Source organism: Somniosus microcephalus, chromosome 13 (assembly GCF_052327205.1).
Source record: "Somniosus microcephalus isolate GS21.2 chromosome 13, FLI_Smic_1.0, whole genome shotgun sequence".
NCBI lineage: Eukaryota > Metazoa > Chordata > Chondrichthyes > Squaliformes > Somniosidae > Somniosus > Somniosus microcephalus.
This window is the reverse complement of record NC_140999.1, coordinates 130,562,439-130,574,346: the sequence shown is the minus strand read 5'-3', so window position 1 is coordinate 130,574,346 and position 11,908 is coordinate 130,562,439. Positions and strand designations below refer to the sequence as shown.

Genomic DNA, 11,908 nt, shown 5'->3' with positions numbered 1-11,908 from the left:
ACATTTGACTTTTCAGTTGTTATCCAGAGATTTTTATTCACAGGGTTTATTAAATATTCAAATACAAGTTTTAATTGGATGTTTCCATGTTAACTATTATACTGTTTCTGTATTACATGCGTTTTAAAAGATCACTCAGTGCCATGTTGAAATGACTGACGGACCAGCCAGATTAGCAGTGGTTTTCCAGATTTCAGTATGGATGGTATGGATGCATCAAAAGGTGGATTAGGTAGATTCTATACTTCAATACCAATGTTTTAAATGCATACAGAAAATTAATTTACTGAATTAGTAAACATTTAGTAGCAGCCAGAATGCATTTTCACTGAAGGAAGAATAGACTGTAGTCAGCTCATACATCAGATGGAAATGTGACAGAATGTGGGAATCAACATAACTGTTGGTTGACCCAGCCTTGGTCTATCAGAAACACAAAATAGCAAAAACTATTGGCCTAGAAATTCGGCGCGGGTGGTGGCGCAAAACGGACAGTATCGGATCGGCCGCCTGTTATACGCAGCATCTGATACTCGGTTACATTGCAGTCAATGGAATTAAATATCAGGCTCTGCGCATAACGGGCGGCCAATCCGATACTGGCCGTTCTGTGCCACCGCCCGCGATGAATTTCTAGCCCAATATTTTTATTCTCATTTCTAATACCAGTGTAATTTCTATTTTTGAACTAAACTGGAATAAATTTACATTTGATTGGCATTTCATGCAGCCACATAATGTAGATGTACTTAATGTCATGTAAGTGAGTAATCAGCACATTTAAATTTTCTCCAGACCATCATTATCCTTGCACCATGATGAAACTAAAAAAAAAATACGTGATCTTTGAGGGGAATTAAATGAACGATAAATCTGTTAATTCCCTGGGGGGAGAAATTCGGTATCGCCCCGTTTGGGGCGCAATTATCGGCCTGGAGCAAAGTTTAGCGCCTGGCGCTAATTATCGCTTCCGACTGCAAACTTGGCTTCTATCGCCCCTGGAGGTGATTGGAGCGCTAAATCAGGCGCTACATACCTCTCTTAAGGCGCTAACGCCGAGGAGCGAGGCGCTATCTCAGAGCGCTGGCGAAGCTCATGTGATGTCAGTCAGCAGTGGAACACAGATACACCAGTTCTTAAAGGGGAGGGTCGATCTTGCTCTCCATCCACACCCTGCTTATTGCAGCCTTGAATCTCGGCCTGGAGAGACCTGTACATCAAATCTGCTGGAAAGAACAATGGAGAGGCCCAGGGAAAGAGCTCAGAGTGCAGCCCCCATAGTCTCTTCTAAATTGATGCAAGGAAGATCAAATCAAAATGAACCTGCAAAGTGCTGTTCAGTACCCAAACTCCTCAACACAGCATTGAATATCTCCAGAAGTCTCTCTCTCTCTCTCACTCAGAACGCGTGGTGCAAAAATGTCGCTGAAAAAAAAGGCAGGAAGTGGTCGTCTTTAAATAGCGCTCCCCCGGGCCCTTCCTGAATGCAAAACACTCCCCTCAACCTGTTGTAGCTAGCGGCAGGCGGTAAGGCAGGGGGCACCACTCAATATCCGGTCTGAGGCGCTACCGGGGCATTGCACGCTCGACTGCCGGCGCAGGAGATCATGGCGGTAGTTTTTAGCGCCGCCGCAAAATGTCTGGTCAATTTCGTGGGCGGCACAAACATCGCCGCACCCGGATGCTAGTTGCTTTGCGCCCCATTAGCACCCTCTTAAGGCGCTAATGGGAGGCACAAACCAACCAAATTTTTCCCCCCGGAATTTGCTTTGGTTTAAAAATAAGGTGACTATTCCAGTGCCCGATAATCCCAGAGTATTGTGGGCAACCTTCAATTTCTCTAATAATGTTATGACAATTAAAGAAAGACAACTCACCATTACATGAAGAAAAAAATGTTGCAATGAATTCGGATTCGGATTCTCACATGCCTCAAGAAAAAACCTTAACAGTGTAACTTTAATAGTCAAACATATATGATGCTGCGAATCAAATTTTCCTATTCTTTAATGAATAAAACATCCTATTGCATTTTTGGGGGTTAAATTTCCCCCCTTATTCCTCAGAGTACAATATTTGTATAAATGATAAGCCTGCAGAGTTTAATTTAACTTGTGCAACACAGAAAAATAAACCTGACTGCCAACATAAGGAATGTGCTCATTTTTTTTCCTTCATAATCTCGTTGAAGAAGTCACTGGTTTTGAAATAACACAATAATAACCAGCTATAAAGATAAAGGCGTAGGGATTACCACAAGCAGTGTTTGATGAGTATTACAAATATACATCCCATTCACACCTGGTTCAAGGCACCTTCAATTTAATTGATCTTTCTGCTTAGAGCAAGTCTCCTCCTTTTCCAATCCAATACATAAGCATGTCAACATATTTTATTTCCTTCAACAACGGTAAACCTGAGACTACAGTGGTACTATTGAGCGTGGAGTTTTAAAATTGCTGTATAAAACCTAAGCAAAAACTAAAGAAATTCTGGACAAAAGTCCATTTGGAAGTAATCACAATCCTTGACATTTTCTGAACTCTGGAGAATTCTACAGCTTATTGGATTCTAAAATATCAGGTGGGAGTAGCTCAGAACAAATTTTCCAAACACCATTCCAAGCCAGCTGTACGTGGTAATGTTTTCGAAGACTTCAAATACCCTACCAAACCACAAATTGCCTGCAAAAGAAGCTTAGAAAAGGTCAGTTAATATAATATTGATGCTAACACAAATAGCATGATTGGAATGATGAACAGCAAAGTTTAAAGGAACATACAAAGGTAAGGTCCTATAATGCTATTATCCACAATATTTGTGTGGCTTTAGAACAAAATCATGCTTTTATTGTATATTTAAAACATTTATTTTACTATTCTTCTATCCTGGGGCTGCCTCTCAAACACAGCTGCAGTTTTGTGTGTGATTATCCACTAATGGATAGACTGGGGCATTCTGGTGTGCCCTCTCAGCACCCAAAACACCCTCAGTACTGCTTTGTTTATGATATTCTCATGCTACGCCTGTACTAGAAAAGTAATCCTGTGAAAATGTGATAACATGCTGCAACACAGGCCACAAGGACTGTATGAATACCTAAATGGAAACATTGTCCTACTCATAATTTGTATTTATTAAACAAAAGTTTAAGATTTGAATTTTCATATCTGTAGGTGCAATAAAATTGAAGCCCATTTTTGCAGTTGAAAGAACTGAACATGGAATATCCCAATTGGCCCCGATTTTAACCCTACATCATCCCCCCATGCAATGGTGCGTGGGAGGGGTTAAAATTAAAAAATTCTACCTCCCGGCTTCAACCCACCAACTTCTCAGTCGTTTACATTTTTACCAAACCCAAATCAGGCCATCAACGAGCATCCCGCGAAAGGCAAGGGCCTAGTTAACGTTTAAAAGCTGCGGCCTGATAACATAATTGACGTTGCATCTTAAACTTAACTGAACATCAGAGGGAGGCCCACGCTGTCGGCTGCCCGGCAGCAGATCCGAGGCGGGAGGCACCGACTACCTAAGATAAGTACTGAAGGTTAGCTCCTTTCAGAACTTCTTGTGGGCCAGGAGGAGCAGGAGGTCTTGTCGGGTTCTTCGCCTTCCATTAATATCGGGGTCAGAGTATGGACGTGAGCTGTACAGACCAGAGAATTTATAATATTGATTCCTGTTTTGAGTTAGCTATTTTCATCTAGAGGGACAGTCGCGGTACTACCTTAGCTATTGTGGGCAAAAATTAGTCAGGGTCACCACTGGCTTCTATCCAATGTTAGAAAGTGCGTGTGTGGTCAACTGTAAATCCCCACATGGTCAAACAGCTTTCTTACACTTACTGTCCGGCTTTATTTCGGTGAGGCCCAAGATGATAGCCCATTAACTCAAATCCCTGCATGAATCAGCATCTTCGATGGGAGAAAATTTTAGAAAAGATACAAGTAATAACTTGCACTGTAATTATTTTTAACAATTTCAACCAGTAACATATATAAAGTATTGATTGGAGGTTGGGTGTATTTATCATGCTGTGATTCGCTGATTTAATTTGTAGATTGTTTTTTAAGTTCTGCGCTCACAAGTATTAACACAAGGGGGCGCCAAGCAACTATTATACTGACACTTTGAAGAGTTCTAAGACTGTACCTTTATTTACAATATATAGTTTAGTTGCTGCCTGGAGCAGCAATTCACTGTCAATCAACCATAGCCCTGCACTTTAAATGGACATTTTAAGTCTCTAAAGGATAGGGAGGAGCAGCTGGCTGCCAGTGAACTATAAATGCATGGAACCATCAGCTAGTACAGCTCAGAGAATGAATCAAGACTCCGCACATGTAAATAGAATGAAAGAAAGGAAGTTGGGAACTCTCAGTCCTGGTGTTCCTTAAAACTAGCAACAGGAGGAATTGCTGTGTGTTGAAAGGAGATCAATAACTACTGACCAAAGTCGGCAGGATGAAGAATGATATGGTATCGTCAAGTTTTTGCACTATGAATTAATGGAACTTACCGGCGTGCCGCAGTGGAAAAGTCACTTCTTTTAAGCTTTGCTTCTAACACCACAAGTCACCTGCTGTCACGATGAATTCCACCCATTCTATAACCTTCTTCCAACTGCCGACAATGAACAGCACAGAGGATCTGAATGAAAGCAGTGTCCTGAACAACAGGAGCAGTGCAGGCTTCTGTGAGCAAGTCCCAATTAAAGCTGAAGTGTTTTTGATTCTGGGAATCCTCAGCGTCCTGGAAAACATCTTGGTTATCCTAGCAATTCTTAAGAACAAAAACCTCCATTCGCCCATGTATTTTTTCCTCTGTAGTTTAGCAGTGGCAGACATGCTGGTAAGTGTATCTAATGCCTTGGAGACAATTGTGATGGTGTTTTTGAACAATGGCTACTTAGTGGCTAATGACCAGTTCATTCAGCAAATGGACAATGTTTTTGACTCAATGATCTGTATTTCCCTAGTGGCATCCATATGCAATCTGCTGGTTATTGCCATTGACAGGTACATCACTATCTTCTACGCTTTGCGCTACCACAGCATCATGACAGTAAAACGGGCTTTAATTTTGATCGCAGTTATCTGGATTGCTTGTATTTTCTGTGGCATTATCTTCATCATCTATTCAGACAGCAAAACTGCCATCATTTGCCTTATCACCATGTTTTTCACCATGCTTTTCCTCATGACCACCCTTTATGTCCACATGTTCATGCTCGCTCGTCTACACATTAAAAGAATCGCCACGCTCCCAGTCAATGGTATGGTCCGCCAGAGGACATGCATGAAAGGGGCCATTACCATCACCATCCTCCTTGGGATCTTTATCGTCTGTTGGGCTCCCTTTTTCCTTCACCTCATTCTCATCATATCATGTCCTAAAAATCCATACTGCATTTGTTACACATCACATTTCAACACATACCTGATCCTCATTATGTGTAATTCGGTCATTGATCCCATCATTTATGCCTTTCGGAGTCAGGAGATGCGCAAGACATTCAAAGAGATCATTTGCTGCTATTGTATGAATCTCAACTTGCGTTGTAAGTAGTAACTTCATCAGCTACACATCACTGTGACAGAACACTAGCCCTTCTGCTCCATTTGAGTTACCCTGAGCAGGGTTGTAGCTTACTTCAGACAATCTCAACCTGCAACGACATGAAAAGAAAGCATTTGTACAGAACTCTGGATGAAGGAAGCCCTGAATCAAAATCAATCAGCAAATGTGTGCTACAAATTGTGATCGCAGCTTTTTGGGAAACTGTAAAAAAAAAACATTGCATTTAATCTCTCGTGATGCATTACAGTAGAGAATACATTGGTTGTTAGCTATGTACTTATGCTACAAAAATGCCAAGCCAGATTTGATTGATATGTCATAGTGAACATTTATGAACTTAGATATAAAAAGGCTAGAATGATGATTGAGTGTTTAGGAGTTTGTTTGACATTCCACTTTTGCTACTGTAATAGAGGCATTACTCTTTTTACTTTAAATAGGCAACACCTCATTTAAAATTGCAAATAAAGGATGCCATACCAACAGATTATGCGTTCACCTGCTAATATTGCCAACAGTCATTTCTAGCCTATTTTTTTCCCCCATTCGGGTTGGCCCCAGCATTTGGAGTCTGAATAATGCAACTGTGTTCTGTTAATATTCAGTGTCTGCTCAAGCAGTACAAGACTGCAATTTTCTGCTACCTAGGTTGTTTATTTTTCCACTTTCTAAGATCACTGGTAAATCATACCGATCGTAACAGGATATGTCTACAGTTGACGTTGATTTGCACACCGAGCCCTGGAATCTGCGCCCAGTGACACGCACGATAAAATCCGCAGCCTAAAAGATGGCGGAATTTTGGGCATAAGTGAGCTACGCAGCAAGTACAATATGCCCAACGCTTCTCGATCTTTCCCGATTGTCTATTAATCCCTCAGTCTGAACCGATATCTGCCCCCAAGTTACAGAGCCTTATGCATGAGTTTCCAGCAACTGCCCTTGCTCAGAAGCTCTGCTCAAATTACGACCAGATTTTTAGGCGCAGCAGGAAACGTCGTTCTTCTGGTGTTTCATTGCAATTTTGTGAGCCTTTTAAAAAAAAATTATCCTCACTGCTCTGTATTTTCTGTTTCTTTGAATGCATTTTTATGGCATAAGTATTAGTCACATTAGAAATTGAAAAGCTTCTACGATGCACTTTCTTAAACATGATATGCAAGAATGATGGTTAAATGAGTTGTTGAAACTATCATTTTCATACTTATACATGATGTAAGTTCAGCCCCTTAAGCTGATTTGTGCCCATTTTACATTTGGGAGTATGCTAATGAGATTCGCAGGAAATTTGAGCGTAACATGATATCGGCAGAATGGACGCATTTTCAGGACTAACTTCCGGGTTACCCTCACGGAGGAAACTCCAGGCCTGATACTTTTGCCAAACTGGATCAAATTATTTGTGAATCCTCTTTTTAAGGTAGTTGATTGAACCTGCATTTTGTGTCTTGGTAATGTTACAAATATATGTCATTAAGATTATTTTTAGAAAAGTTAAACTCCGAGTAAAGGAACTGCTGTAAGCCAAATCTCTGATTAAGAATTTACTTTTCAAAAGTAAGAGATAGTGTGGCACCCAACTCAGAGAGCGTGTTAATAAAAGTTAGTCAGAATTCCCGTGACAATTGCTGTTGGCCAAAGCAGTCTATGAAGTTGAATAAACCAGATTTCACGCACAGTGACTGCTGCAGTGTCCACACTGTTATTGAGTGTAGTCTTATTGAGCAGCTCTTGCAAGGCATGGGTGACTAGCGGACCGGGATCAATTTACTTAATTATATCAAGTACGTAACAAAAAGAAAAAATTATATAAATGAGTTGTCTTAAATGAGGAAGAAGCCAACTAGACTGAACCAATTTAAACTGAAAGAGTTAAAGGTTTCTCAGGAATTTTGTTTTGCGTTAACTGCAAATATTTGACACTTTGGCCAGAATTTAAAGTTTTTGACCCACCTGGACTTCAGCCTGATTGACAGGCTGGCTTCCAGTCGAGTGGGGAACACTGGACACGAGGCCACAACCACAGGTAGAGGCGAGCCCCGACCCAGGGGGGAAGTGGTCCAATCCTGGGGAGGGGGTGCAGGGGGGCAGTGGTCCAATCCTGGTGGGGCGGCGGGAAGTGGTCCAATCCTGGGGGGGCTGGGGGGCGTAAGTGGTCCAATCCCGGGGGTGGGGGGAGTGGTCCAATCCCAGGGGGGGATCTGAACCCTGACCCGGGAGGGTTTGATCCCCTACCCTTGGCGGGCGGGTCCGATTCCCCCGACCCCAGGGAAGTCCAGTCCCGGGGGGGGGTAGTAGATCCCCAACCCGGGGGGAGGGGCTGTTGGATCACTGACCCTGAGGGGGTGGGACTGTTGGTGGGGGAGCTTGGGGGGCCGGGAGAAAGCAATCCTGCTCCTCCCCTACAAGGATTGATCCCCGATGCTGTCCTTGACTCGCTGCAGCTGCCAGGAACTCCAAGGCCGGCCACAGATAAACCTGCACATAAGGTTAAATCAGAGGCTTCCAGCCTCATTATAATATTTAAAGATTTTTGGGGTTAAATTTCCCTCTTTTGCCTTTAAATGTATAACAACACTGCTTTAACCATATAATGGATGGCTTTTTATTAGGCATTTGGCATCATACAAAATCGAAAGTTAATTTGTAATCTCCTAACAATTTAATAAAGACCAGACAATAAGATGAAAATGCTAAATATGAAGTTTTTCTTCAGTGGCACTGCTTAGTTCCACCCCCTCCTCCTCCCAGTATTCTTCCCTCCTGTCCTGAAGATGGTAACATTTGGTTTTTGAGGCACCGTCAATACCTGACTCAAATGATCAACCTTCTCGCGTTAAGCCTGAATGGCAATCGTCAGCAGGGGGTGGGAGGAAAGACAAAGCCCGATCCTGTCCTCAGGTTAAGTCCACACGTGAACTTTCTAATAGGGATAGTGGGCAGCCCAACCAGCAGAGACCAGCGTTTGAGGTTTTCTGTCCCATATGGCTCTGTTCTACACCAAGCAGTCCCATTAGCAGCTGAGCCATTGGCACGCTCAATATAGAATAAGATGCTATAATTAGCTGTGATGTATTTCATTACTGTCGGATAGTTTTACCATTGAACTGTATTCTCACTTTTTTGCTTCTTTTACCTGGACAATGATGCCTTTGATCAGCATATGCCTTTGTATTTAAGCTGCCTGTGGTGATTCGGTTACTATTTGGTTGTTGTGTTTGGTATAAATGTAATATGTTCAAATATTTAAGTGTTTAACGATGTATTTGGCAACGAGTTAAAACCAAATAGGTATTCGGTCTGCATCTGTATTTTCGATGTAATTAAACTGCACATTTTGTTTACCTTTAGTCTAGTTAGCAGGTATTAATCAGGAAACATGAACTGGATATGACAATCTGTGACAAGGAAATAAAGTAAGTGCATGTAGCTACATGAAGCTTCTTGGAGCTGGAAAATCTGGGAATCTTGTTCTACATTTTGTAAACAGTGTATTTTTTTTATTGTCTGTACATATTTTGGAAATGTATAAAAGCATGGAACTACACAATTCAAAAATCTAAAATTTGTGCATCAGTGTTTTCTTGGCGGATTTGGTCTACTTCAAGCTCGCAGATAAAAAAAATATTAGCTACATTTTTAGGTATGCTGCAGTTATTAATGTGGAAGTGGCATGTCCTCAGTAAGTATAAGTGATCTAGTGCTACCACATGTAGCTCGTTGAATATGTTGACAGATAATGACATTAATGTAGTTTTACCAGCCAGCATTCAACAATGACAAAGATTATAGTACTTTGTCTGCTACACTTAACAGCACTGCTATCATATGTAGAAACGTCCTTAGCATCCGTAAACTAATGGATCTTCTCCATTGGATTCTGTCCCAAATTCTATTACCAACATTAAATAGAAGAGAATTATTTGAAAAGCATTTCTGATGACAGAGTTGATCCTGTGAATAGCTGAGCCATATAGACCAATAAATGTTCTATTTCAACCCACATTTGTCATGAATTAATAAGCCTGAGCTGCAGCAATAGCTAGGGTGCTGTGCCGTTGGGTTACATGGGGAAAATTAACCTGGGTTCATGTTCATGATCGCCATCCAGTGAAGTTTGCTTGAAATGTGCACTTGTGAACGTTTGGTGGAGACAGCATTGGGTTTGGTTTGGGTGTGCCTCACTGTTCAATAACCTGCCAGCATTCACTGTCAAGGCAAAACAACAACTTCCATTTCTACAGTGCTCCTCACATACAGAAAGACATCTTGAAGGATGTTCCAGTGTAGAGGAAAAACAATGGGCGTCAGGCAGGAAAGGAAATATGGGCTCTTGGGAGAAGCAGCACAGTTGGAGAGAGGGGTATTAAGGAGAAGAATTAAGAGAGGGCATTTCAAAAGGTAGGGCTGAAAAAAACATCCATCAATGGTGGAGCAGAGAAGAAAGCATAACCTGGTGTCTGAGGAGTGTGCAGAACATACAGCTGGAAGAGATTGGCGAGATAGAGTTGGATGAGGCCATGGAGGGATTTACAAGCGGGTATGAGGATCTTGAAATCAATTTTCTGGGGAAAATGGATGCAGTGGAACTTGGGAAAGCACAAGCAGTGAGTGAGTGAGGACATAGACTGCAGCATCCTGAATGATTTGTAACTTGTGCAAGTTGGAGGCTGGCTAGAAGAGCATGAGAAATGTAAAGGCTCAAGGCTATAAAAGCAGCCGTAACGGAATGATATAATGGAGCAGCCAATATTGCATGGGTGAAGCAATATGATCTTGGTAACAGAATGAATGAGGGTGGGGCAGCAGGGGAGAAGGAAGTTCAGCCTACAGTGCAGGAGGAACTCTTCTCCTGGAGATGGCAGCCAGGGAAATTGATGGAATCAAGATTCACATATAAATAATGGATACTTGCCGACCTGCCCCCACGGAACCATGCAAGGAGTCAACATCTTCAGGAAAGGAGGGGCTGCGAGGTCATTGCCAGAGAAAAAGAATGATCTGAAACCTCGATGTTCGCATTTTTCCACGTTCTAATCTGGATTAAACAGCGCTTAAATGAGGGAAATAATCAGTTTCTGAACTAGATACAGTACTGTCCTTCACATGTGTCATTGGTTGGTGGACCAGTAAGATGTAATTTTCAGTGAGTTTCACTTACATACAAACATACCACAAAGGACAGGTGAAAAAACCAACTGGTCCCATCAAGCTCGTTCCATTCCAACACAGGTCAATTTACACACTACACCAGCTCCATCCTACCTCAGTAACCATCGCCATCGCCGCCCCCGCCCCCCTCCCCCGCAGGCATGCAATCTCCTGGGTGAGGCAAAAAAACAAAGAAAAACTTCATATTGCCGATGATCACTGTGAAAAATGTCATTTTCTTCAAGTTTCAGCACTTCTAATGCATCCCCACAAGGTCATTTTTTAAATTGTAAACTCTAACTGTCACTTCTTTTTCAATGGAGAAGTTTTAAGCACATCTACATTTCATCAACACTCATGTAATCTCAATGCTAAATGTTTGCACGGTAGTCATTAAAAACTGAGTACATTTCATTGTAAAATTTGAACATTTCTCACTGTTCCATATTTGAGTGTTGAGTCCATTACTATTTTTGTTAGGGAAGGGTATCAAGGGATATGGAACAAAGGCAGGTAAATGGAATTGAGGTACAGATCAGCCGTGATCTAATCGAATGGTGGAGCAGGCTTGTGGGGCTCAATGGCCTACTCCTGTTCCTAATACAGTCAATTCTAATTCTAATACAAACATTGAATATATTGTATTCTTAATAGCAAAACCCATTCATTTCAAATACATTATGCAAAGTTTTGAAATTCTCATCTAGGAAAAATCATAAGGTTTGTTGAAGAAATAAAAGTGAAACAAATTTTAAAATGCCATTGATAAAATATACAGTGAATCAAAACTATTAAATGTGCACTCCATGGTTTATTACATTTGTCCAATTTTACCTTGTAGTATTCAGCTTTAAAATGTTGTGTATCCGCAAACAGCAAAGCTATAGATTGAGCACGCAATGTCAAGGAACTTAATTATTGTATACTGTGTTCCGCAATACTGAGTTATATTCCCAGCAGCTTTCTCTGTTCAGAGATAAGAATCTTACATCAATAAAGAGCTTATTGCTGAATTGTTTAGTATCTTTTTTTCTTTCCGGATTGCAAAGCCTCACATTTTAATAAAATGGTTGAGATCATTTTTTGGGGAGAAATTGTTGTCCTAGCGATTATAAAACACATGAACTAGCTCAAATAAACCAAACACTTGGCTGCTAAACAGAGGGTAATAAAT

The 11,908-nt window shown here is 41.3% G+C and overlaps 1 protein-coding gene across 1 annotated transcript; it reads left to right on the top strand.

Moving 5' to 3' along the window:
• The first annotated feature begins 4,421 nt into the window (after positions 1–4,421).
• On the top strand, positions 4,422–5,649 carry LOC147108600 (melanocortin receptor 3-like). The gene is given in 2 exon segments (XM_086006047.1): positions 4,422–5,530; positions 5,533–5,649. Coding segments are annotated over 2 exon segments (972 nt in total). The 5' UTR covers positions 4,422–4,593; the 3' UTR covers positions 5,568–5,649.
• Positions 5,650–11,908: the final 6,259 nt, after the last annotated feature.